Source organism: Crotalus tigris, unplaced genomic scaffold, assembly GCF_016545835.1.
Source record: "Crotalus tigris isolate CLP2741 ecotype Arizona unplaced genomic scaffold, ASM1654583v1 scf7180000018831.1652172, whole genome shotgun sequence".
In the NCBI taxonomy this organism is placed as follows: Eukaryota; Metazoa; Chordata; class Lepidosauria; order Squamata; family Viperidae; genus Crotalus; species Crotalus tigris.
In genome coordinates, this window is record NW_024097221.1 from 930,348 (window position 1) to 956,706 (window position 26,359).

General features: G+C 37.0%; 1 protein-coding gene and 1 long non-coding RNA gene across 3 annotated transcripts; one reads left to right on the forward strand and one right to left on the reverse strand.

Moving 5' to 3' along the window:
* The first annotated feature begins 99 nt into the window (after positions 1-99).
* On the forward strand, positions 100-13,761 carry LOC120314101. Its single transcript, XR_005558339.1, has 3 exons — positions 100-200; positions 7,795-7,864; positions 12,517-13,761. It is a non-coding gene; the product is annotated as an uncharacterized LOC120314101 (long non-coding RNA).
* On the reverse strand, positions 9,717-25,861 carry LMO2 (LIM domain only 2). Of its 2 annotated transcripts, none has more exons than XM_039356840.1 (3): positions 22,196-25,861; positions 16,855-17,070; positions 9,717-12,054 (listed from the first exon to the last, which is right to left on the reverse strand). In XM_039356840.1, exons 1-3 carry the CDS (start codon positions 22,237-22,239, stop codon positions 11,835-11,837), a joined length of 480 nt encoding a protein of 159 aa, XP_039212774.1. In that variant the 5' UTR covers positions 22,240-25,861; the 3' UTR covers positions 9,717-11,834. The 2 variants fall into 2 exon arrangements, with proteins under 2 accessions (XP_039212774.1, XP_039212773.1); XM_039356839.1 differs by lacking the exon at positions 22,196-25,861 and adding an exon at positions 21,004-22,054.
* Positions 25,862-26,359: the final 498 nt, after the last annotated feature.

Genomic DNA, 26,359 nt, shown 5'->3' on the forward strand with positions numbered 1-26,359 from the left:
GCCTCGGTGCCCCTTGGTACCTTATCAGGGAGGAGCAGTTTGCGTGCCATTTTTATCTTACTAAGCCTTGTGTCCCTTTTTTTATGGGCGGCGCCCAGACTGAAATTGAGTCTGAGTTTGTCCTTCGCGTTAACCTCTGTTTGGTATGACCTCTACAAAAGCTTTCCGCTTTCAAATATTCGACACTAAGCCGTAAGTAGGTAGGTCTTGATGTCGTCCTAAAAGCATAAACTGTAGTTTAGAGAGCACAGTGGTCAAGATTCACACGCTGAAATGAAGTGTATGAGCGGAATCCTGAAACCGGTTTTTAGCTGGCAACATTTGTGGCACAGCTTTTGATCGCTTAACTGCTTACCCAAGACAGCAATTTCTATCTTTTAATACAAATTCAAGTATGTTAGCAAGGACTGTGTAATTATATAGCCAGGTGACCATTTCGTTTATTGCATAGGTCTGAACTTGGGTAACATAAAATACAGAACTGAAACTGGACTTACAACCATTCATTTAGTGACCAAAATTATAACAGTCCTGAAAACAGTGATTTATGACTGTTTTCACAGGTATGCTCATTGCAGCATCCCCATGGTCACATGATCAAAATTCAGATGCTTGGCAACTGGTTCATATTTATGACAATTGCAGTGTCTCAGGGTATGTGATCACCTTTTGCGACCTCCTGACAAGCAAAGTCAATGGGGAAGCCAGATTCACTTAACAACATGTTCCTTAACAACTGCAGTGATTCACTTAACTGTGACAAGAAAGGTATAAAATGGGGCAAAACTCACTTAACAACTGTCTTGTTTAGCAACAGGAATTTTGGGCTTAATCGTGCTGATAAGGACTGTCTGTACTTGCCTATTTTATCTGGGATCAGAATGAGCACTGATAAAATAAGTATGTACCTTTCATATATATCATTGTACACATTCTCTTTACAGATATTATTTCAACCATTCTAGTATTTTTTTAAAAGTCCTTATTCAAGATCTTGTCTTGTGAGTGAGATTTCAGTATCACAAAGTTTAAGAGCCTTTGTAATATAGTCACTATATAAGTTTAAAGATACCCATCCTTTCCTTATTTCTTGTTTATTTATTTTATTTATTTATTTATGAGACTTATATACCGCTTTAAGCACTCTCTAAGCGGTGTACACCAGTAAGCAATGTATATATATATTTACATTGCCCCCAACAATCTGGGTCCTCATTTGATTCCAAATGACAGTTTCTTCAAATTCGACTCTTATAAAACCTTCTTTTTCATGGTAAGGTTCCTCAGCTGCACTGAGCAAGCATTAGCAGTAAATGTTTTTTGGTATAATATTGTTTTAAACTATCTCTTGCATTATTGAATTCAGCCAGCCCAGTTGGATATCAAGCATTCTTTTGATGTTGCATATAATAGAGTTCCCCAACCTTTCTGGCTTTGCAGATCGATGGGGAGGGGGTGGGGGAAGAAGGGTTTGTTCTTTGCGCATAGCTCCATTTGTGCAAGTGGCATGCACACGAAGCCACTGCTCACGGATATAGAGCACACGTGCACCTGCTCGACTGCTGCTCGCGCAAATGGCGACGCATGTGTGTGCGCACTCACCCACTGTTTCCAGTCTGATTGCAAACAGCTCAGAGCTGTGACCCAAAGGTTGGGGACCCCTGGCATATAACTTCTCTTGCACTTTATCATAGAATTCCTCAATATCTTCTTCCGTTAATTCTATTGTGCAGCATACATTTATACAGATAGATCTTGATTAGCAGGGTTAATGAATTCCATGAAATGTTCTCATTATATGCATGAACCATTGAAAGTGATTTCTATGAAAATAGGGTAATTGGCTGCAGCTCAACGGAAATAGGCAATTAAAAATTTAAATATAAAGTTTATTTAGGTTTATTAATGAAATATTATATAACAGCAAAAAAGGAAAAACCGACCTGTTTTTTTTTCTTCTTGTCTTTTGGTGTACTTAAGATGTTCAAGAGGACTTTAGTTGATTTATATGGTACAGTAGTGCCCTGTAATTATAATAGGCTGTTGGTTGTTTCTGAAATGTTTTGATTTATAGTCTTATTATTTTCATAGCTTTTGTTGATTGTGGTATTGTGGTTTGAATGGTCAGACATTTTTTTTGATAAAGTATCCGTTTTGTTGGAAGCTGTGGTATAAGCAGCATGTTTCCTTTTTCTGGTATTCTTGGTTATTGCAGTGCAGTTGTACTCATCTGAATAATGTTCTCCCTCTGCTCCTCTTCTAGGAGGCTGGGTTGTTACTTTGGTAGTGGAACACTTGGTTAATCTGTTGGGTTGTTTTCTAACACAGGGCTTTTCAATCAGTGGTACGGGTACCACCTGTGGTACATTGGCACCTGGCAGGTGGTAAGCAACCATCCTAGAAAAGTGATAGCGGGGAAGGGGAATGAGCTGAACCGGTGGCAGCACCACACAAGCCTGAGTGAGAGATGGCTGGAGCTGCAGGGCTGTCAGAGCTCAGTGGAAGCGCCAGGATCAGTGCCAGGCTCCAGCTGGAGCTCGGCGCTGATCCTGGCACTTCTGCTGAGCCCAGAAGAAGCGCCGATCAGCTGGAATGTTGCAGCATCTCCAGGGTCTTGTGCTTTACATTCAGATGCTTGGCATCTGATTCATATTTATGACGGTCACAGTGTCCCAGGGTCATGTGAAGTGACCAAAACCTGTTGCAACTACCCAGCAGATGGGGGGAATAAAAACCAAACACCCCACCCCATCCCCGCTGCCAATCCTCAACAAAAATGCTCACAACAATGAAAACCTCAGACAGGAGGAAGAGTGCTACCGGGTGGGCAGGCAGGTGTCTTGCTAGGCTGTGGTTTGGGGGGTACTTTTTTCAGTGCCATTGTAACTTCGAACAGTCACTAAGTGAACTGTTGTAAGTTGAGGATTACCTGCACTTCATCACTTTTTTCCTTTTTTGGGGGGGGGGTCATCAAGTTTTTGACACCTTGCTAGGCAACTGGTGGTACTCGGATGTTGCCATATCCTAAAAGTGGTACAATGGGTGAAAAGCTCGAAAAGCTCTGTTCTAACAGACTTGCATTTCTAATTTGCTGTCATTTTCCTTGATGATGATGATATCTAGGAAGGGTAATATGTTGTCGGTTTTTTCATATATCTTCTCTAGTTCCTTTTTTGTTATTATGAAGGTGTCATGTACACACCAGATACATACTTTTGTTTGTATGTGTGAGAGAGTTATATGTTAGATGTACATAAAAACCAGATCTAATACTTGGTCATCTATATGTGTCAGACTGCAATCACCTGAAACAAGCTTTTGGTTGTCATGGTGGCCATAAATTCATGAGGAAGTCTAACTTTTCCAGAAAGACAAAGTTGAAATCCCTCAGAACTAAAATCTGTCCAGTAGCAACCCTCTGACAAAGTCAAGCAACTCAGGAAGAAATGATGCTGTGCAAATCTTTAAAGACTTGAAATAATATGAAGTTATTTGTTAGCAATGTGCATGCAGTTCTGGGAAAAGGCACTGCTACTTTTAATGCAAAATTTTGATTAATATAAGGTACAGGTATTAGATGAAGCATATCATGGTTGTCAGTTGTATATACTGGATAACAATTTAAGATCTTGGTGTTTATTTCTTCTTATATGAAAAAGAATCTGTAGATACCCTTTTGACGATCCCTCTATTAATGGAAACTCATGTATTTGTTATTGGGGAGAAGGACATATTCCCTAGGTTATGGAATTCCCTTCCAAGGAAGTGTGCTTGGTTTTCACTGTTAGAAAAATGGAAAAAAAGTAATGTTCTCAAAAATTTTAATGGTTGAATTGATATACTCAATTATATATAAAATAATTTAATTTTGTCTTAGTTCTAGTTATATTGTTTTATATTGTTTTGTCTTTTTTCCCTTTTATTGCCATAAGCCAATAAGTTTCAAAAAGCCGGAAAAATGGGATATAAATTTAATAATAAATAGGAGAACTCATTGAAATGTTTTATTGATGGTCTCAAAGACAGAAAAGGAGTGAGTGACAGACTTGCTTACATATCTCCTTTGACTCCCACCATTCATGGCATTCAGATGCAAGAAAACCCATAATTTCAGGGACTAAGGCTATCAAAGGGACAAACTATAGAGTAATTTTTAATTTGCATCTTTCTAAGGCTCTTCATCATGGCCACATTGAGCTTTTTGTGCAATTTGTGAAACATACACCAATGATTTGTGCTGTACTTTTTGAGAAGGAAAAGCAAATTACACTTTGCTTAAATTTTCAAAAGCAAGGTTTTATAGGATAAATTCATATCTGCTGCTAATATATTTGAACACATGCATGGAACACAAAGCTACAAGTAGTTACTCTATTGTTATATAATACAATAAATCTTACCTAACATTTATGGTGGATTTTTTTGAAATGGATTATTAGATGAGAACTAGAAGAAGCCATTGTTGTTTGTGGGCTCTCCTCCCTGCAGAACCCTTCTGAAACTTGTTGCCATTTTATGAATTTAATGTGCTGGAAAGGAACGCTATTATACCCAAGGAGAGTTCCATATTATTCAGATTAATAATGAAGATGCCATAAATGAAACAAATTAATAAAAAAAACTTCAATGCTTGCTGAGAAAAAAGAGCTCTAGTGGGAAATTCTGGAGAATGATAGCTATAGAGTTACAAGTAAAGCTCAATTGTTAAATCATATCTGTTATATCATTTCCTCTCAGTTATTTTTCAACTTTTGTGATTTATATCAGGCACTGCTAAAGTACTTCTACCTTATCTCTAGAATCATAACTACAAACTTGTTTTGGAGGTTGAGGCGAATTGGACACTTTCACAATGTTGATTTTTGAACTGGAACCACAAGTTGGAGGCTATCCTGTGTGGAGAGACTTAAGTTCAAATGCAACTTTTGCTATGAGATCTCATTCTCTCTTGGCCCAATCTACTTTACAGGATTACTGTTGTGAGGGTAAAGGCAATGGTGTTCCAAATGTACAGTCAAGCAATTGGCGGAAATTGGGCTCAAATATGATTGTGGTTCTTCTCTCAAAGTCAGTAACAGGGATCAAATTATTCTTCCTTCTTTACTGTAGGGGCATGTACCTGTTAAGGCAGATATCCCCAGCCTAATGTCCCTCAGATAAATCCCAGATCCATCAACCCTAGCAAGCATATCCAAGATCCTGCTGTGGACAATAGCAGTTATAGTTTAAAGTTTCAGGTATGGAAATTTGAACTAAGAGATTGCATATCACATCCTGAAAAAGCAAACTGTATGTTTCAGTAGTTGGTCTGGACTGAATGTATGGAACTTATTTGGGCAATAAAACTGAAGGCTTTATAAAGGTCTCAGATTATTTTTTAACATTAATAGGCAGTAACATTCAGCAAGAAGTTAAGTGTAACTTTATTTAAAATTGATTCAGTTTTATCTAATTAAAATCAAATGGAATTTTATATGCTTTGAAACATCTGAAATTATAAAGTGCCGAGCCTTAAGGGTCCTTTCAAAATGACAGAAGAACAACATAACTTAAAGAAAGAAAATGTTTGAGTTCCGGTTCGTGGCATCTCTAGTCGCACAGGGAGACTTGCCTCCTCGTCAGCTAGCTTTCCTTCCGCCGGCAGACCCTTATGCAGGTCCAAAGTCGCCCTGGAGGATGCAAGTTCTGTCGAGGAGGCTCTGCTCGGGTGCTGAGGAGCGGCGGCTCCTTTAGCAATCCGAGCTATCTGAGGGCTGACGGAGAATATCGGCCAGTAAAATGGCCGATCACCCTGCTGGTTCAAACCGCAAGTCAAAGAACATCTAAGCTGTAAGAACCCCTGTGGTGAATCCGGGTGAGACCTTTCTTTGTTATTCTCTCTGTTCTATTTTGTATTTGATACCTGAAAGAGCCTTGTTGGAATTACTTCCCTGGCTTGAAAAGGCAGCTTCTACATTTTTGGGGAAGAAAGGCATTTTATAAAAATAAAACAAAATTTTAAAGACTATATTTACTTTTATATTTTTGGGGGTTTCTTTTCCTTTCCTCTTTTTTTAAGAACTGTACTATCATCCTATCCTGGAAGATTATTTCTTTTTCACATTATACTTTAAAAGATAGAAAAGGAGAAATGGTGTTTGGAAAAGACCTTTTTTAACCTACTGAGGACATCTAGTGGTAAAAAGTTAATACTGCAACTTCTGGTTACTTGATTTGAAGATAGTGACCTTCAAAACACCTTTGAAGAGGAAAGATAAGCTGGGGAACTATGGGAACTATGGGGTGGATATTGCCTAAATTATACCAAATATAGCCTTCACAAAAAAGAAAAGAGAGACTCTTTTTAATCACTATCAAAATGGTCACAATTAAACTGTACACTTATATTGGAAAAGATCTATGAGGCTACTGCAGAAATATGTGCTACAATGAAAAAGTTTACTACAGAACTAAGATCCAGAAATTTCACTTCAAATGTTCAAATGGATGTCCAGGTTACATCTGACTATGGTATAAATCAAAATATATTAGAAGAGGAATCAACAGAGATAAAAGAGGAACTTATTCTATCTTACAAAACCTTCCATCTGCAACTTTGAGGAACAGAAGAAGCAAAGACTGAGATTTCAAATTACAAAGCAACGACGCTTCAAGGAGGAGAGAAATAGACGTCTAACGGAGAGGATGGGATTTCTACTATCTTAAAGGCTATTGCAATCAACAAAGATAGATCCAATGGCTGAAAGGGAAGCGTCCCTATGGAAACCTTCTTGGCACAGGAAAAAAGCCAGAATTAGACTGAAAAGAGAAATTTAAAATGTGTAATGGATTAAAAAGCAATGTTGGATTTATGGTTTGTTTTAAGGATTATGATTTTAGAGTTAGAAGCAAGAAAAAATATAAACATATATACATGAGGATGATTTTTAGAATGGATATTTTAAATAGATTAATAATACTTTTTGGAATAATAGATATATTTTGATGAAAATTATATAGGAATTGAAAAAATGTTGATTTTTTAGATTGGGTTGGTTTTAATAATTAATGGAGTGTTTTAACTTAGATGATTTTTTTGTACAATAACATAGATGTGATAAGGTATGATAATCAGTTGGATAAAATTTGAAGTTTGTGTAATGAATTGAAGTGAATTAAAGTTTAACATTATTTTTTAACTAAGATAGCTATTGCGTAATGGAAGAAGAAATAAATGAGATTGGTGATAAAAGGAGGGATGAGAGAAATTAAGAACTAGAATACGTCTGGAAGGGATACCTGAATTGATAACTTGTTGATTTAAAGTTAAATTTGATTTTGGTAATTATAAACTGATAAAGTTTTAAAATAGGTTTAGTAATAATAGAAATTTAATTTAGAAATGGAATATTTTAAACGTATTATGTTATATGAGGGAAATAGAGAGGAGATAGTGAATGTATTAAGTTGAGTTGTTTATTTATGTTTTTACTTTTGAATGTCTGATTACCCAAACACCAAGGTGTGTCCTGAATACTTTTTCTTAAAAATTAAAAAACCAATAAAATATTTTTTTAAAAAAAGAAAGAAAATTTATTTATAGGTCTTTTTAGATACAGAAAATAATGGTCTATAGGACAAAAATTGGTTTATCATGTGCTAGTCTAATTTATGTAAGCCTATCTTTAATTTAAATTATTCCATAATAAATATATATAGTCCTATAGTAAACCTCTGTCTAAAGTAATTTTCACTGATTATTGCATAAATTATTTTTGTTACAGAGCAGGTATGAAGTATTTCATTTTATTACAGAGTAAACAAAAAGCATGAATTGTCCATTTGATTTTATTTGCCTGCACTGCAGCCAGCAATCACCAAAAAGGTAAAATATTAAACTAATATAATGTATGTGGAGATGCTAACTATACATTGTTATACTGTACCATGCTAGCACTTTTGTAGATTACTATTTAAATGTATATGTTTTGAAGTGACTAATTATTGTGGATTATAAGTCAATGTAATCAATTAACAGGCTTAATGAATTGTTTTCTTTTTAGACTTAGATCATAGGCAATCTATGTGTACTCTAGCATATATTTGAAAGCCTAAAATTTAGGATGAAAATTTATATATTAATGAAAACTTATTCAGGAACAGGAAGATAATATACATAATACCCAAAGTATTTTTAATTTGTGATCTATATTATTAGAATGCAATTATACAAATTAATGTTTACAGTATTCTTTTATAACCACTGTATGCTATGAATTTGGCAGATTGTATTAAGTTTTGTGCTGCCGTATGCAGAATTCAAATTATGTGATCTTAGGTACAACAATTTTGAGAACTCGGTGTTACCTTGAGAAAGGGAACAGGGACACAAAGACAGCTATTTTAGACAACCTTATGTTAATAACTGCTCTAAATTTATGCTGTCTATTTAAAAGTTTCATTATGTTTCGATATGGTACATTTTCTCCAACCAAGGAGACAGAGGGAAAAGTAATACTGCAGGTAATGCTCTTATCTTCAAAGCATGACATTGAATAATGGGGACAATAAAAAAAGGATAGGCTTTTAAAACTTGTATTGAATTCAGACAAAATATAATGTAATCCAATATTCGTGTCTGTTTCGCTTTTAACTGATTTCATTTAGTAAGGCTTAATTAGCAGTTTAATGAAATTTTTAAAAATGGAGTTTCTCCAAAATAACTTTGTACTGCTAGTACTTCTTTTTTTAAATATTTTTTCATACAGATCTATGGAAATAATTAATGATTCATCATGACTTTGCAATAACAAGTTTATAGAGGAATGCAATTCATGTTAAATTTAATAAATTCAGTAATCTCAGAGACATATGAGGATAGCTAAACCTGTGAAAAAATCTTATTTTTTCCCTAGAAAACTTGCTTACTATATTCACACAAAATGAAAATGACCGTCTGCCAGGAAAGGAGAGCGAGAGAGGGAGAGAGGGAGGGAAGCAGAGGCAGAGAGAGAGAGAGAGAGAGAGAGAGAGAGAGAGAGAGAGAGAGAGAGAGAACCTGCGATGTGCCAGCTTCCTTTTCTTGCCAACCTAGGCTTACTAACTCTGGCTGAAACCAATCTTGCCCACCATAATTCATAAACTGTGCAGGTGACATCCTTATCTGTTTATCAATCCATAATTCAAAATGGATAGGCCCAGGACAAAAAAGAAATAGAAATAACAGAATTAAAATTAGTTGACTATGAAATTCCCATCAGCATATCCCAAATATTGTCCCTCTGATTCACAAACCTTTCTTTTGGTCTCTGTCACATTCACATACACACACACACACAAATACACTTCTTTTAATAAAAACACTAGCAAAAAATAATAGCTTTGAGGGCATACTTAGAAGGGACAGAAAGTGGAATGGAATGGAATGGATAAAGACAAAGAGTATGTATGTGGTAACTGAACAAGAAAAGAGAAAAGAGAGAGAAGCCCTATTATGGAATTACAAAAGGATTAAAATTCACAATGGAAGCATCTTCTCTGAACCAATGTACAATTTTTAGGAGTCCACTTTTTCAGCAGGCACATTTGCAACCATCTCTGCATTCTAACTATTATTTTTTTTCAATAATTTGAATTCTTTTAAGCTGATCTAAGACTCCAACTTAAAGGTAAAGTTCGGAGGGCAGAGGAAAAAATCTCTTATTTGGTAAATAAAATATTTCTGGAGAATGGGTGACTTTCTCTGTTTTTTTTTTTTCCCTCCAAGAATGTATGGGATATCAGAACTTTAGACTTGCTGGCAAAATTGCTTGGCTATACTTGGTTTTAGTACAGATGTAAATGGTGACAGATTGGTTAGTAACAACTAGACCAAATAAAATATTAGGGGTCTAACAAATTTTACAAATTTAAGTACAGTGCCCAAGACAGTTTAGATTGATTTAGATTTGAATCTGTTCAATTTCAATTCCACTTTCTTGTTCAATTATGTTTGTTTCACTGAAAACTCCCATCATACCGCATCAAGGCATTGTTTCTCTAAACAATGGGTAGAGCTTCCACTCCACAGTAAATATATCAGATTTGTTGGAAATTCATATTTTTACCATGACTTATTAATCACCATGAATTCTGCTATAACTGAACTTTTCTGCTTATATAAAATTACAAGGTTACACCAGAGTTTCTTTAGTTCTTATTCAGGAGATTGTACTAAATGAGTGACTGAACTGCACACAGCCTTTGGGCAAAAAGACAGTTGAGTTTCAGTTTCAAGAAAAACAGCAAGTTATCTCTTCTTCATGGATGAATTAAGAGGATATTAAAGCTGCATTAGGTCTTCATAATTCTGAAAGTAATGGTTAAAGAATGAATAAAGAAAAAATAATTACAATCCTAAGTATACTATGTAGGAAATGTAGTCTCACTGAATACTGAAAAATCTAATTCCTTATCAACATGCATAATAAGGCTGCTCTGGAAAGATGTGAAAGCTAATGTGCATTGCTACATGTCAGGGATCGCTTTGAAAATGTTTCTGTTCTCAAAATGCAAGAATAATATCAGAATCACACCTAAAGCATCATCTCATTTTAATAATCTAAACAATATCAGGCAGCATATGTATGGAGCATAGAGGAGTAAAATAATTCATGACTAGTCACATCACAAATTAATTAGGCACCTACAACATTTATTGCAATGCATATAGCAATCAAGATAAATAATGGCTGCATCCCCAAAAGGTTGGGGAAATTAACTTCTTCTATTATTAGGAAGACTTACATTTTCTCCTTTGAATCTATTTAATACAGTGAGATTAACAGTGTTGTTAAGTCTGTCAAAACAAAATCTGAGCTCAAAGGAAGATACTCTGTGTACAAATAAATGAGCCATACAACAGCTATATATTTATTGCACTAAAATGATAATCAAAAAAGCTGCCAGTGTATTGAATGAAAAATATCACAACTCTTAGATCAAGTCTATTTAATTAAGTCTGCAGTATCTTACTACATAAAATAATATATTTACATTTTCTAATAAAATAGTTAGAAGAACTTAAAAAATTATTGTATAGAAAGGAGTAGTGGAATTCCTCACCTTCCAACAATATTTAAAAAGGTAGCTATCCATCTTCATTATTTGAAATAATTACCATTTAAGGCTGCAGTCTTTCCTACCTTCCCAGTTACATCCCATTAACTCTCATGGATTTCACAAAGATTTAATTATATCTGATGAGGTATCATCTTTTGCACTGGAACAAAAATTGTACTTTCATTTTCAAAAAGAAAAGTATCATTAAAGGGGGGGGGAGGCTACACTTATTTGGAGGTCCTTCCTCTTCATACATACAACTCTCCTGATGCTCTTACATGTAATATTAGTGCTGGGAGTATAATCCAGATAAATAGATACAAAATAAGCAAAATTTAATTGAACAATTTTGTTTGCTAGTGTTAAGGCCACCCTTTTGCCAGAACTCTTAGGACAACAAATGCTAGATTTCTAGGGACTTGTAGACTCAATTTATCTGAAAAGTACCAGGTTAGAGAAGAAAAATCCACAAAGTTACCTATCATACTTCAGTTTAAAAGTATCCATTGTTGCTTTATATTGGTTCTCTAGTTTCAGTCATTACCTCTAATGTCAGTTTGTAATCACAGCATATTTGCTAAAAGAAATAATTTTGTCTTTTATTCAATCATCACTTATTTTGTTGGATGCAATGCCTATGTATTCTGTTCCATTTCCCCCTTAGAGAAAGCATATAGATGTGAGCAGTAACCTCACCATAGCTAAATATATATGTCACTCATGAAATGTATTTGAGACTATGAGGCACAAGTGAGTTATATCATCCCATTGATCTTAGTCCACTCGTAGATGTCTTGCTCACATACTATATCTGAGTTTATGAGAAGGTATCTGTCACCAACGCAAAAATGTTTCTGGCAAGCAGCACATTTGAAGCATTCCAGATGATACACTTTGTCCTTTACTCTCATGGTCATCTCATAGGCTCGGATTCTCTTCTCACAGGAGGCACAGAGACCATCTTGGCCAAAAAGCCTTTTTTGGGGAGAAAAAAAAGTGTCCAAGGTTAATGTTCCAAAATCCATTTTAACAAAGTTTTGACACAAAGCTAAGTGTATCTATCTGACCTTATTTTTAAGCAAATATGGATAGTCTGAAGTTCTGGGGAGAGGGAAAAGAAAGCACAAAGAGGAAACAAATTATATAGGTAGTCCTAATTTATCGACTGTCCTGATTAATTCAATTTAGTTCAAGTCCTGCCTTAGCCATGAAAGCCAGTTGAGAGACTTTGGGCCTATCCCTCTCTCAGCTCAATTCACTTTATAGGATTGTTGTGGGGAAAATAAGAAGAGAAAGAAGGATGAGCTATGTGCACCCCCTTGAACTATTTGTAAAAATAGTAAGGGTGGGATGTAAATAAATAATTATTGTTTGCAATTAATGACAGTGATAAAAAACTAAGTTTTTGATCAATTCTTGTATTTATGCTCTTTGCAGGTCTTTAAAGGATTCCTAAAGTAATATTGTGAGCACATTTGCGATTTGCTTCGCCTAACAACTGAGTTGCTGGTTCCAATTGTGGTCACCTGATAAGGACTACATAACTCTATGGACATGTCATAGTCCACAGGAGCATAGCATCCATTGGAGAAATATGGCCAGAACATCTTTACAAAACAAGCAAGCAAAAAGCTCTACAATATTTTCAACTACACCACAGCTTACTGTGTCAGCTCAGCTTTCTAATATTAAAGTAGGATCTCAAAGGAGTTTGGAAATAATTTCTATTCTTAATTTGCCTTCTTTCTGCTTATTGACCCTTAAAAATCTTCTGTAGATTGATTGATTGTTGAGTAATCCAGATTAAAATAGCCAAATTGTTATAGGAGTGCAAATTTGAATTTGATTTTAAATCACACATTTATGGAAGAATTAAGTAGAATGATAATGAGTTTGGTGTACAGATAGATCTTCATTCACATCGGTATCATATGAATTGTGGTCATTACGATAGATCTTAAAGTATTTTTACAAATAATGCTTAGTATAATGTGCCTTGTTCCTATGCACATTACAGAATAGAGAAAGAGGAATTGCAAAATTCTTCATACTTTTTATAATTCCTGGTTGTACGTTAATACAAGCAGATACAAGTAGTCCTTTACTTATGACCACCATTTAGTCTGGAATTTTGGTTATACATCATTGCAGCTGTAAGACAAATCACCATGTCAATGTACTTGACTTTACAACCATTTTAAGTGAGTCATTGTGGTTGTTAAGCAAATTGTGGTTGTAAGTCCTAATCCATCTTATAAAATGGATGGTTTTTTGCTGGAAAATGGCAAAAAATATTGCAAAATGCAGTCATGTGACTATGGGATGCTGCAACCGGATGTAAATGCAAGCCAGTTGCCAAGCATCTGAACACAACTACATCACTATGTGTGTATGATGTGGCAGTTATAACTTTTGAGGACAGGACCTAACTTTTTTTCAAGTTCAGTCAAAGTTACAACACATTTTCCCAGTACTTAGACTTGGATTCGAAGACCACACAGACACCTATTTCATGATCATGCGATTATATTTTGGGTGCTTCGCAACTGGTCCACTTTTATCACTATTTGCAGAGTCCTGCAGCTTTTTTTTTTTTTTTTGCCAGAAATTGGCATTTGTTTCTGGTTTCCAGTAGACAATGGATTCACTTAAAGACATCGTTCATTTTACAACCACAGAGTTCACTACAGTCGAGCCGTGGTTGTGCAATGGTTAGAATGCATATTGCAGGCTAACTTTGCCCATTGCCAGAAGTTTGATCTTGACCAGCTCAAGGTTGACTCAATCTTTCATCCTTCCGAGATTGGTAAAATGAGGAGCCAGCTTGTTGGGGACAATAGGCTGACTCTGTAAACTGCTTAGAGAGGGCTGTAAAGTACTGTGAAGTGGTATATAAATCTAAGTGCTATTGCTATTGCTAATATAACTGCCATATCCACTTAATGACTGCAACAAAGAAAGGTTGTAAAATCAGTCATGGTCATGTGGTGATCTGCCTGATGCCCAGCAAAATTTATGGTCATAGTTCCTGGCTCAATTATGGTTGAAAGTTGAGGACTACTTTTATATTTTTGTATTATACTGTATTCTTTTAGACATATTTTATTATATCAGTAAGATATTCTGTATGTTAACATGATTAATTTTGGAAAAAGATTTTTAATTTCAAATATTCTTGTAAACTAAACACGGGGCCAGGGACAATAGTCCCGAGGATGAAAATGATACATGTTTCTCCCTTGTCTTCCAAGAGATGTCACTGTTTACTTGAGTAAGGCAATAGTATAATACCTGTTAAGATATCAGTGTTTTTTTAAATGTCACTTTTTAGTTTGCAAGAAATTGCTAATATTGTCTTAAAAACTCCGAGACGGAGACGGAGCCTATGCTATGCTATGCTATACCAATACTATACTAATACTATACTATACTATTACTATTTGAATTACAAATTTTTAAAAAAACATGGTTGAGCAGTCAATTTCTATGAAACACTTCATTAAGCACATGAAAATAATTAACACACATTATAGTGTGAAAAGTCAGGCCATATGCAATTACAAGTTATGGAAACTTAACAGTCCAGATTTTCTGCCATCTCAGAAAATATTCAGCCAGTGGAAATAGGACAAAATCCTCTGAGGGTACTGAATTATTCTGGAAAATTGCTGCAATTTATGTTATGTAAAGCTAGTTCTTTTAGTGAAACAAGACAGTTGCTGGAAAAAAGTTTAAAATGGAACAATTTGTATACTGCTTTGAGATTTTTTTTAATAATGAGAAGTGGTACACAAATACAAAAATAAGCTAGTTAGCAGTTTTATTCCTATCCCTACACTCTGAATTAGTAAAATTTCTTGATGCAGTAATGCAATGTTAACATTGTAATTAAATATAAATTTTTTGAAATGTATTAATGTTGTGAATATTGTTTTGTTCATTTAGTGTTGGTTTTCAGCTATTCAGCTGAGAAAAAAACTTGGGGCCTTTTAAAGGCTTAGTGGCATAATGTTCATTGGAAGCACAATACACATACTAGTAGTCCTTGACTTATGACCACAATTGAGCCCAACATTTCCATTGCTAGGCAAGATAGTTGTTAAGTGAATTTTGCCCCTTTTACAATCTTTCTTGCCACAGTTGTTAAGTGAATGATTGCAGTTGTTAAGTTAGTAACACAATTGTTAAGTGAATCTGGCTTCTCATTGACTTTGCTTGTCAGAAGGTGGCCAAAGGTGATCATATGATCCCGGGACGCTGCAGCCGTCATAAATATATGCCACTTGCCAAACATCTGAATTTTGATCATGTGACCACGGGGATGTTACAACAATTGTAAGTGTGAAAAACGGTCATGTCACTTTTTTCAGTGCTGTTGTAACTTCGAACAGTCACTAAACAAACAGTTGTAAGTTGAGGATTGCCCGTGCTTAGAATTTATTCACACTATACTCTTGTCCCAGGGTATATTTTTCCTACTGAAATCAGTGGTCCACTAAATAAGACTGCATGGGGAGTACTAAATTAATGGAAATAATTGAGATTGTATAAAGGCAACTGATTAGTAGTTCTGCATTGAATTAGTATTATTGAGTCATTTTATCAATTTGAAATCCTGAGCTGTATTTTTAGCAAAGTCCAAAGCAATTGGCAACACTGTTGTCTCCCTACCCTCATGTCTTGAACATACATTTTGCTATTTAATCAGTCTTAGACTCCTAGGCCCTCTGTCATGATTCTGCCTCCTTTCCTCTTTCTGTCTGTAATACTGTCATTCTAGCATCACTTTCAAGGATTGGATCTTTTTTCACCTCACTCTCTACCAAATCAGACTCTTCTCAGGCTAATCCAGCAAAAGGCTTACTCAAGTTGGGTTTTGAGACTAGTTCTTTTCAAACAACCATATTTGTTCTTTTAGCCCAGTGGTTCTCAACCTGTGGGTCGGGGCCCCATTTGGGGTTGAACGACCATTTCATGGGGTCGCCAAACAACGCAATCCGCCATTTCCCCCCCTTTTCCTTAGCTGTGCTACTCCCTTTTATTCTATTGGCTTCAAAAGCCAATAGGAATTGTCCAGGCTGTCTCTGCCCTGCTGAGCCCACCAAAAGTCCCATTCTGCAAACGGTGCTGCAAGTTGTCTGCAGCGAAGGTGAGCTGTCTGGAAGTTTCCACCCCTCCCTGCTGAGCAACAACTAAAAATGTAAGTAAAAGAGGGCCAGGGCTGGGAGGTGGCAGGCCGGCGGGCGCAGGGAGGGTTGCTGGCGTGCGTGGGGCCCGGCAGGTGCCTTACCTCCCTTGGGCTGGGCCAGCTGCTGGCCCAGCCGGTGGTTGGCCTGCTCCATCTCTGCCGCTTGCCAGCTACGCCTCGGCCGGCGCAGGGGGCGGCACCACGCATGCGCGGTGCTCCTGGGCAGGGAAAGTCCTTGACTTACGACCGGTTGGGTAGTCCTCGACTTACAACCGGTTGGGTAGTCCTCGACTTACAACTGGTTGGGGGTCACAGCATTAAAAAGGTTGAGAACCACTGTTTTAGCCCAAGCTGAACCCAACCCGGAGCTGATGTGCTCAAATTTTGTAGGTGATCCTAGCTTTGTTCTAAAGCAAAGTTTCTCAACCTCAGTAACTTTAAGAGGCATGGACTTTAACTCTAGCTGGGAATTCTGGGAGTTGAGGTCCATGCCTCTTAAAATTGCTGAGGTTGAGACACCTTGTTCTAAAGAATTGTGAGAGAAAACTATCAGCAAGGCAAAGGGATGAGGATTACGAGTAGCTTACCTGAGATAGTCTCTTCGACAGAGCTTTCTGCCCAGTTTATAATATAGTCTCCTTCCCACTTCTCCAAGTCGGCACCCACATAAGTCACAGCTGAGACAATCTTCATGCCAGTACTGGTCAATGGCTTTCAGGAAGTATCGATCCCCAATGTTTTGCTGACAACCTCCACATGTTAACAAGGAAGGAGGGATTTGGAGCACCTCATCCACTGGCTCCCTGGTCGAAACAAACCAAAGCAATCATTCCAACCTGCAGAGAGTCTAGTTAGGATCGAGATTCTATCATCTCTATCATGCGAAAACTGGGTATAGAAGACTAGGACGTTTTCCACAATAGCAGATGAGAATGTAGCTTTGGGTATAAGAATTTGGAACTGTGACCATCTCAGCTTGCCTTTTTGTAAAAGTGGGATTGTATTCCTTCAGGCGGACACATTCAGAAATTTATAGTAGTGGTGGTGGGAGTTCTTAGAAAAAGACTGAGAGGAAAAGCTAAATAAACTTTTCAATGGTGGTGGGATTAAAACGGCTTGCGTGATCTTTAGCCATTCCTCAGTACTGCAAAAGCAGTATAAATTAAGCATTTTTTTTTAAAAAAAGCTAAACTTAACTGTATATAGTCATGTACAACTAATAAAACCCAATGTTTGCAGTATTCTTTTCTAACCACTGTATGCTATGAATTTCATTCCCTGCAAATCAATTTTACTAAAACTACAAATATTTCAGTACTTCAGTGCAGGATATAAATTGATTATAATGTACTTCATAATAAAAAGGTGAACATGCAATTTGTTGATAAACATATTTTTGCTGTATTGGTTTAATATCAGGAACACATTTTGTATTTAATAAAATGCAGACGTTTTAGTCAACTACTTATAAAAAAACAAAATCTTATTGAATAGAAACTATGTCATAGTTCTGAGCTGAGTGAAAATAGGTATCTCTAATGGTTTCCCTATGTGATCTTGTTCTGTAATAATTAAGTGTGGATTGTATAAAAAAACTCAGACTTAAAAGACAATGCTATTTCTAAAGTCTTTTTTCTATTTGCTTTCCTTTTCTACTTTGCCAAACATACAGTAGCAGTGAATATTTTAATGAATTATTTAATAAGAAATGGAGGTAAGCAATGGCATCTTGATTATGTTTTTATTACTCTATTTTAATATGGAAAATTATTTACATTGTTATTTGTCCTTAAAGGAATCCTGTAAATAGTTAAATTTTAGATTTATTTTACTAACTAGTAAGCATAACAGAATGGTTTTATAAAGTACAATTAGTGCATTTAAGATGAGTTTTATTTAGTAAGATTATTTTATCCCTCTGCAGATTTATTTGTAAAAAGCCTGTAAACATATAAACAAACACGTAAAAGAAAGAGAATGTGAATGGGCATGCATTTTGACATTCATAGATGGCCCATTCTATAATAGAGTCCTGCAAATCCTTTTTGTTTGGTACTTTTATGTTACAGACAATAATCTGCTTAAATAAATAAAAAGAAAATTAAACAACTTCATAGCCCTTGTTGATATTGTGGAATTACATTAATCACTAATCCTCATAGCAAATTCAAGAAATAAACAACAGAACCGAGAATTGGATCACTAAGAAAGGAGGGAAAGAGTTTGTGTTTAATAAAATTTTAAAACTTGAATCATTAAAATAGTGAAAGGCAAATCTAAAGGGCTGTCTCTCCCAAAGTTCAGTGAAGCAGCTCTGGAATACTGAATATTTGATTATGAAATATAGAAAAATTGTTTGTGAAAAAGGATGGTATATTCCTCTTTGATTTCATAAAAACTTACAGTATTCTGAGCAACAATATAGTATACAGTATTATCAACAGTTAGTATATAGTTATCAACAATATGCTATTTATATAATTATTTAAATACTATCTATTTCAACAAAAATTGGTGTTTAAAGTCAAATGAAATAATTGAAAATTACATTTAGCTAACAGTTCTTTGTCGACACCCGTGTGCTCTATGAAATCATAAATTTTCTAAGCCTTTGTAAAGCCTGGGAGGTTGAAGGCATTTCTGATCTCACATACTTTCCCTCTGCGATAGCATAGGGCAGAGTAGGCTGAATCTGGCTAAAGTACTGTAAAGTACTGTATATAGTAATTACTGTGATTCCATATATTTATGGGATTAACTGCAGTAGCTTCTTAGGTATTAGTAGCATACAGTATATTCACTTTGAACCCTGTGTAGCATTTTCATCATAATAAAATCTTGTAATATGTAAAAGTCCTTTCCCCAAAAACTTCCTTAGTTATCTTGAGACCTTTGAAATATTTCATTAAAGGTTGTTCTAATACTGAAGGGTACCTCTGCTATTTTCTTTCCTCTCCTTTTCTGCACCTTCAAATCAGTGTACCCAGGTGACTGTCTGGAAAAGTCCCTGCAGTTTCCTTGACAAGAATTTCAGAAGTGGTTTGACATTGCTTTATTTCTAGGGCAGAGGATGAGCTTGGCCTAAGGTCACCCAAATGGCTCTGTGCCCAAGGTGGGACTAGAACTCACACTCTTCCCAATTTCTAGCATGGTGTCTTAACCACTACACCACACTGGCTATCACTACTGATAGTGCTACTGTTATTATTCTTCTGTTCCTCCCAAATGAGCAGAAAGCAGTGTACAAAGGAGCAATAGAAAAGTATCAGTAAAAACTATTTGGTAGATTATAGGAGAAGCCTATTGTATTAGTAAGCAGCAGTTCCTTCCTCTGTAAGCTGAAAGGAGAGCTAAAGTCATGGTTAAATAAGAGAGAGGGGAAATGTTACTCTATTATCATCTTGTTACCTGCTTTGCTCCCTTGATATTCTATTGTATAGCTACTGTTGAGAATTAATTCCCAAGTGAAACACTGGCAGCCTGCACAGTCAGCAGCTCAAAGTAAGATATTTTAACACACACTTAACCTTTAGCTCATAAACCTTGAAAAGAAAAGACTCAGATTTTTAAAATTAATGACAAGTAATCATTTACATTCTAGTCAAACTGTTAATAACATTTTCTCCTTGCTTTGGCTTTATTGCTAAATATAGTTTTTATACTAAATAAGCTCATTCTGAGATTTTTTCTCTTACACACCATTTTTATCGCATATAAATGGAAAAATTAATTGGGAGGTGGTTTGCTGGATGTCTTGAAGAGAGGCTAGATAGATAATTGTCAGGGTTGCTTTAATTTAAATCAAAATTAATTTGTGCAGTGAGTAGGGAATTGATTTCAATGTACTGAATAGAAAAGTGGCCAAATAAGACCCTTCCAGTTACATTTTTTTGGCTCTATGAAAAACAAACACCTTTTCAAAACCTTTTAAAAAGGAATTTCCAGTTTCGTCAGAAAATAAATGATTAAGTATTGACAGATGCTCAAGTTTTCAAATACTTCACATTAAAATACTAATTGGTGCTATAAAGACAAATACCCTATTTAATTCCAAACCTATAAGCAACTCTTTCTATATTATGTGGTTTATTATTATTAAATCCTTTTAGTTCTTACAGAGGAGAGACTGTCCATATACATACAGCTCAGTAGTTTTTCTTTCTGAATGACTCAAAGAAAATTGTAATGTAGGACTTCATCTGCTTATCTAATATTGTACACATTTTTTTTAAAAAAACCCTGTCCCATTAGGATAGCATCCATGAACCTTAAAGGAAGCAAGTCACCTACTCAGTTCAATGAAATCAGTAACAGAAGCTACCAGTATTTCCTGTAAAGCCATATAAATAGCAGAAAGTAAAGAAGTGAAGCACTTTTAACATTTTTAGTATATTTTTTATCTTAAGCTGATACCTTTTTGTTTGCTAAGTGCTTTAAAAGCACTTTCATCCCATGATTTTGAATTCTGAATGAAATTCTCATATTTTGCAGTGTTTTGGAATATAAGTGAATCTCTTGTTTTGGTTATTTATAACTGTTAGAAAATTAGCTCTTCTCCTTAATAATAAAATCTCATTCAGTTTTATGGGCTCAAGTCTGAGTATAGGACTGCAGCCTAAAATATAACTCAGAACACTGAAGTACAGAGGAAGATAGGAAACAGGAACAATTAACAAGATGTTTTGTATATTTATATAAAGTATTTTATCCAAATGAAGTAAAACTATTGATCTTACCAAAGTGCTTTCAGGATAAACCCTGTTGAAAGCAACAGAGCTTGTTTTTCCAATGAGTTGGCGTCTGAAGTTTTTCCTACCTCTTCCATCCAAAGTTCTCTCCCTCCCCAATCATGTTACTTTAAAAAGTATATTCAACTAAAGCAATTTTCCCTCCCAGAAATAAAATGGCTGTTATCTGGTAAGAATAGCCATACAATTATGCATGCATATATACTTCGAAGTGATTCCCAAATAAGCATGAAAAAGCATTGCTGCTTTACAGCTCAAGTTCAGCGCCAGTGATTTAGTAACCAGAAACCGTAATTGCAGATACGATATCAGCATTCCTTTGGAAATCCTTGTAACGGGATCCTTGTAAGAAATTCACCAGAAAACCTAACTTAATTCTGTTAATACTTTTGAGCATTTTATAACTTTTATGCTAATCGGGAGAGGGACTCGGACTAAGAAAGTGGCAAGAAGCCGGCGCCTGGCCACTTCTGAGATAACTACAACGTGTTGTAGTTTCAAACTGGTTTGCATTTCGGCAATCGAGACGCTGAGCCTTCATCTGATAATAGCCTCGACCACTCTAGTCTAATCAGATCATTAAACAGGGCGGGCAGCGAGGAGAGAGAAAGAAACCACGCAGCCTCTCACTAAGTATTCGCTTCCCCATCTCTCGCTCGCTCGCTCTCTGAAATCGCTTTCAGCGGCCGCCAGCCTCCTTTAAACCTCCAGGTCATAAGAAGCGGCATGAATCATCCTACCGACCGCCGGTGCCCTTCCAACTCTCACTCTCAGTGGGAGCTTGCTAGCGAGTCTGAGGTCTCGGGCAATTTATCTCCCGAGTCAAAATGGGGAACTTGGGCGCATCTCCGGGGTCTGCCAGCCCTACCAAGGGGCGCAGCGCAACCCCTGAAGAAGGCATCACTGAGGTCTAGCAAAGCGGAGGGACACCCTGCCCACTCCATCGCAAGAGGGGGAACGGCGGGAGGGGAAAGCGCGTCTTTGAAAGCGGAGGGAAAGAGCAAGCGGCAGCCCCATTGTGCTGCCCTCCGACGCCCTCCTCTTCAGCCCCAGCGGCGCCTAACGCTGCGGCTCCAGGGCTTCCTCCCTCCCTAGTCCCGCACAAGGCGATTGCGTCTCCCTCCGGGAAAGTTGGCGCTGAGTAAGAGAGCCCCGAAGAGCGGCGGCGGGCACGACTTACTCGGAGGGCTCGAGGCTCTTCCTTTCGATGGCTGAGGATGACATTGGCAGGGGTCGCTCCTTTGTAGTGGCGACGGCCGTCGTGACTCTCGGCTTGTCCGCGATGAGGTCTGCCCCTACAAAGGCTGCCAGCTCCCGAATGCCTTTTCGGGGGAGGGGGCAGCAGCGGCGGCGACGAGCAGAGAGGCACCCCCACCCTCAGTGACATCCACAGGGTGGCCGCCTGTAAGGCCGAGGGAGGGGAGGGGCGGGGGGGGGCTGGCGACGCGCGGGCAAGGGCGAGAGGGACCGCGGCCACCTAGCCGCACGCGCTCCGGAGCTGTCTGGGCAGGCGAGGCGACGATCCCTTCGGAACTACGCGCCCATCCTCGGGACGCTCCTCCCGCTCGCGCTGCGCGACTGGCCGCTAGGCAGAGCCCGCTGCTATTGCTGGCGCTCGCGGCCGGCGCTCAGCTGTCACCGCTGTGCTTATCCTGGAGTCTCTTGGCTGCCTGGATTAGGTCGTCTGCCTGGAGAGGGCTTCCTGCACTGCGGAGGTAGCGCAAAGCATCCCTGGCTCCTCCGCCTTCATTATGACCCGGGTCGGAGCCGCCGTAGCTGCTATTATTGCTAATAGACGATTATTCAAGCCAACCCTGATGGTCTCTCCTCCGAGCCTCTCTGGTTTCACATCCTCTTTCCTGATCACGATTCAAATACAATGGGAGGAAATGACATTTAAAGAGACAGCTGTCTATTTCTTAACTGGACACTTGGGAATTTAAGCAAGCCTGAGCAGCAGCAGCGTTTCTCACGACTGAGTTGGTTTCTTAAAGGGCCAGACGTCTCCTGGCACGCACCCGCACCCGCACCCGTAGCTTGGGGAAGCTATCTCAGGAGTACGTGTTAGTGCTTTTTAATTTAATTCCATAGTCATTTGTGGATGATACGTGGCTCAGCAGCAAAGTATCGAAATAGAAGGTTGCGTTATACAAGTTTGCATGTCTAGGCTTTCTTAATGGCAAAATATAAAAGCAGAGTTGTTAATTCAGCTCTAAATGTACTATATTTTGGTAAGTGCTAAGGCACCCGCCCACCTCCCTGTTTGTATTTTGAATATGGGTAATCACTGAACAAATTCATTTTTTGCATATGACTAAACAATGCAATGGGAAAAATTCTTAAAAAGAAATAAATAATACAAATCAGTAGCTTATTCCATCATTTGTCCCACTGCCTTGCTCTACCCCTCCTCACCTATAATCAACTACCAAGATGGGATACATATAGTGCAGTTGCTTAGGTTCGTTGCTAAAATGATGCTTCTGTTTAGAAGTGCAGTGTGAAAATTGAATTTAAAAGGGGCTCTTCTTAATTAAAGGGGCCATGCTCTAATTTCTAGACTTCAACTAAATAAACTAATTTTTAGACTTCAACTAAATAAACATCCAAGCCATAAAGTAGTTGAGATATACTGGGTGGATTCACTGCCTGTATGTATTCCTTTAATGAAAACCAAATCTTCATTAACAACATGTGTGGTCCTCCCAGGAGTGGCTGGTGGTGCTAGATAGGTGAAGTTCTGCTGTGGGCTTCAGTGGGCCTTCAGCCTGGCTGCTAGTACCTTTTTTTCAAAACAGATCATGAGGAAACAGCTACATTTTATGAACTGGAGGGTCTTATCTGTAACTCCCAGACATTTGATGCCCATGGTGCAAACTCAGCACTGAGGGGAAAGAGCGCTGACATGCTTTAACTTGCTATCATCATTTACTAAGTCCATCTAAAAGTCATTTATAATTTCAACTTTTTTGCACTGTGGTTGAAAAACAATTACTAAACTGCTGGGGAATGAGACAGAGGGGAGAGGTATGTTTATGTGTTCATAACTAATCACCAGGGTGCTTTGCCAGTTTTTACATAATGTGCTAAAAATATTTAAACCTTTTAAGTATTTTATCAAGAAAAAAGTAGACTTTTTGGAATCGGCCACAAAGCAATGGACTATTCTTAAAATGTGTTTGCTTTCACATCAGAGCTTGCAGATACAATCATATCTGTATTTAAAGGATAAACATATATGCTATTCCTTGAAACAGTTACAAGAAACAGAGCAGTAAAAGTCATCCTGAGCTAAGGAGAAATTTGTTTGATCTAGTCTGAAGACAAAGGATTACCAAAGGTTGCTTTTGTTTATATTATGCCATTATATTGTATCTATAACCTCTAATATAAATGTAGAACTATATCTAGGAAAGTGGCTTCTTCAGGTGACCAGACCCAGGTAAAAATAGGCTACCCAGACCAGCACATCCCTATTTAATATATAAACAAGATACCTACAATAGGACCAAGCAGGGGTGTCAAACTGCTGGCCCACGGGCTGGATGTGTCATGAGGAAACGGCGCCCACCTCATTGCTGGCAATGGGGAAAAAGCTCTGATGCGTCACACGGCATCAAGTGATATCGCGAGTTTGACATGTCTGATGTAGACCAATCCAAAACATGCTGTTAAGAGAAGATGTGGAGCTTATCCCAGAAGTTAAAGTGATCAGGGATTGGTGTGATTCCCTACAAATCAAATAGAAAAAAAGCTCAATCATACAAGGAATTAGTAAAATATAAAACTCAAGAATAAATAGTTATCCTGTTAAATCAAAAGTGTTAATTTTTAGTAGTTAAATCTAATTACAGGTAGTCCTTGTTTAGTGACCACAGTTGGGATAGGCAACCTGGTGCTTAAGTAAAGGGATCACTCAGTGAAACCACAACTGTACTTATGGTCTCATTTCAGCTTTCATTTGCTTTACAGACCTATGAAGGTACTAAATGTGAGAGTTGGTCATAAGTTACTTTTTCATCCCCATTATACCTGCAAACAGTTACTAAACGAGTCAGCCATTAAACAAGACCACCTGTTTTCCAGGTAATGCTAGAAGTAGGCCTAATGATTCTTGGATCTCTCAACTCAAGAAACTAGATAGATGTTAAGTGGAAAGTCTGAAATTACCTATTACAAGAGGCTTCTTCCTAAGTAATTATATGTATGCGTATGTGCTTATATACATATATATATATTTATATCTATGTCTTTATAAGATTACAGTCTTAATGCTGTTACCAAGTGATCTTCCAGATTTTTCAACCCAGATGTGATAGTCCTATTTTCTGAAAATTTCTTAATAAAATACTAGTTTAATTTTAAAAGATCATCCAAGACATAAGAATTTCACCTTCTTTTAGAAAACTGAAAACAATCATTTTCAGTTACTTGTGGTTGCTGTGAATGGATCTTTTCATTTCTATCTGTAATATTTTTTGAATGTAGTTCAAGTTGATGCAGAGTTAGCCAGAGGAACACCCTTCATTTTCAATATAGTGGTCTTGATCCATGTGTTCAATAGCACTTAGCTACTGAAGCCCTCCCAGTCACATGAAAAACTCAGTTTCAATTTTCCTTTCCTCCTCATAGAGTATGTGCACTTTACTATAAATAGAGAATTTCTTTTTTGCTGCTTTCCCCGTTGTTTTTAAAAAAGCTTTGGATACAAATTTTAAAAAAGTCAGATGCTCAACATCCTGTTAAACATTTTTTCAATGTATTAAAAGTCTATTAAAATGAAACCTGAAGTCTGAAATGTTTCTAAAGTAAGTTAAAAACCAATATACAAACATATAAACTATCGACAACCATTTTAAAATAAAAATAACCATTCTTAGAACACGTTCAGCATTGTAAAATTAGATACAGATTTTCTCAAATTTGCTTAATTCTGTGATTAAATGGAAATATTGGTGTCTGTAACTTCTTCCTGCCAATCTATAGAAAGGATTTAGGAAGATGGTTGGGAAATTTTTGTCTCTACTCTTCATTTTGCAGCTTGTCATAAACTGGAGAGAGAGAGAAAAAAGAGAGAGGTGGAAGAAATTTGTAATTGGGTGACTGGCCTAAGAATCAGTACGTCACATGGCCAAGTTTAGTATCTGCCTTAAATCTAGTTAAGCAAATAGGTAGGAAACATTGAATCGAGATACATCTTGTCATTAAATCTTAAATAATCTGTGTCACTAAAAGACAAAGCATTTTCATGTGGCAGGTGGGTTTTAAATCACATACCAGAAGGACGTTTTGAAGAAGCGTCTAAATTACTAAAACAGTAAGTCTGTCTTGGACATATTTCAAA

What these genes read in the sequence shown, in the direction of transcription:
- LMO2 (XM_039356839.1), bottom strand. Translation starts at nt 21,092, where the DNA reads ATGGAAGAGGTAGGAAAAACTTCAGACGCCAACTCATTGGAAAAACAA. An exon ending in TTTATCCTGAAAGCACTTTG is followed by an intron (nt 17,071 to 21,003) that starts GTAAGATCAATA and finishes TGTTTCGACCAG; the next exon opens with GGAGCCAGTGGATGAGGTGC. An exon ending in TGTCGAAGAGACTATCTCAG is followed by an intron (nt 12,055 to 16,854) that starts GTAAGCTACTCG and finishes TCCCCAAAAAAG; the next exon opens with GCTTTTTGGCCAAGATGGTC.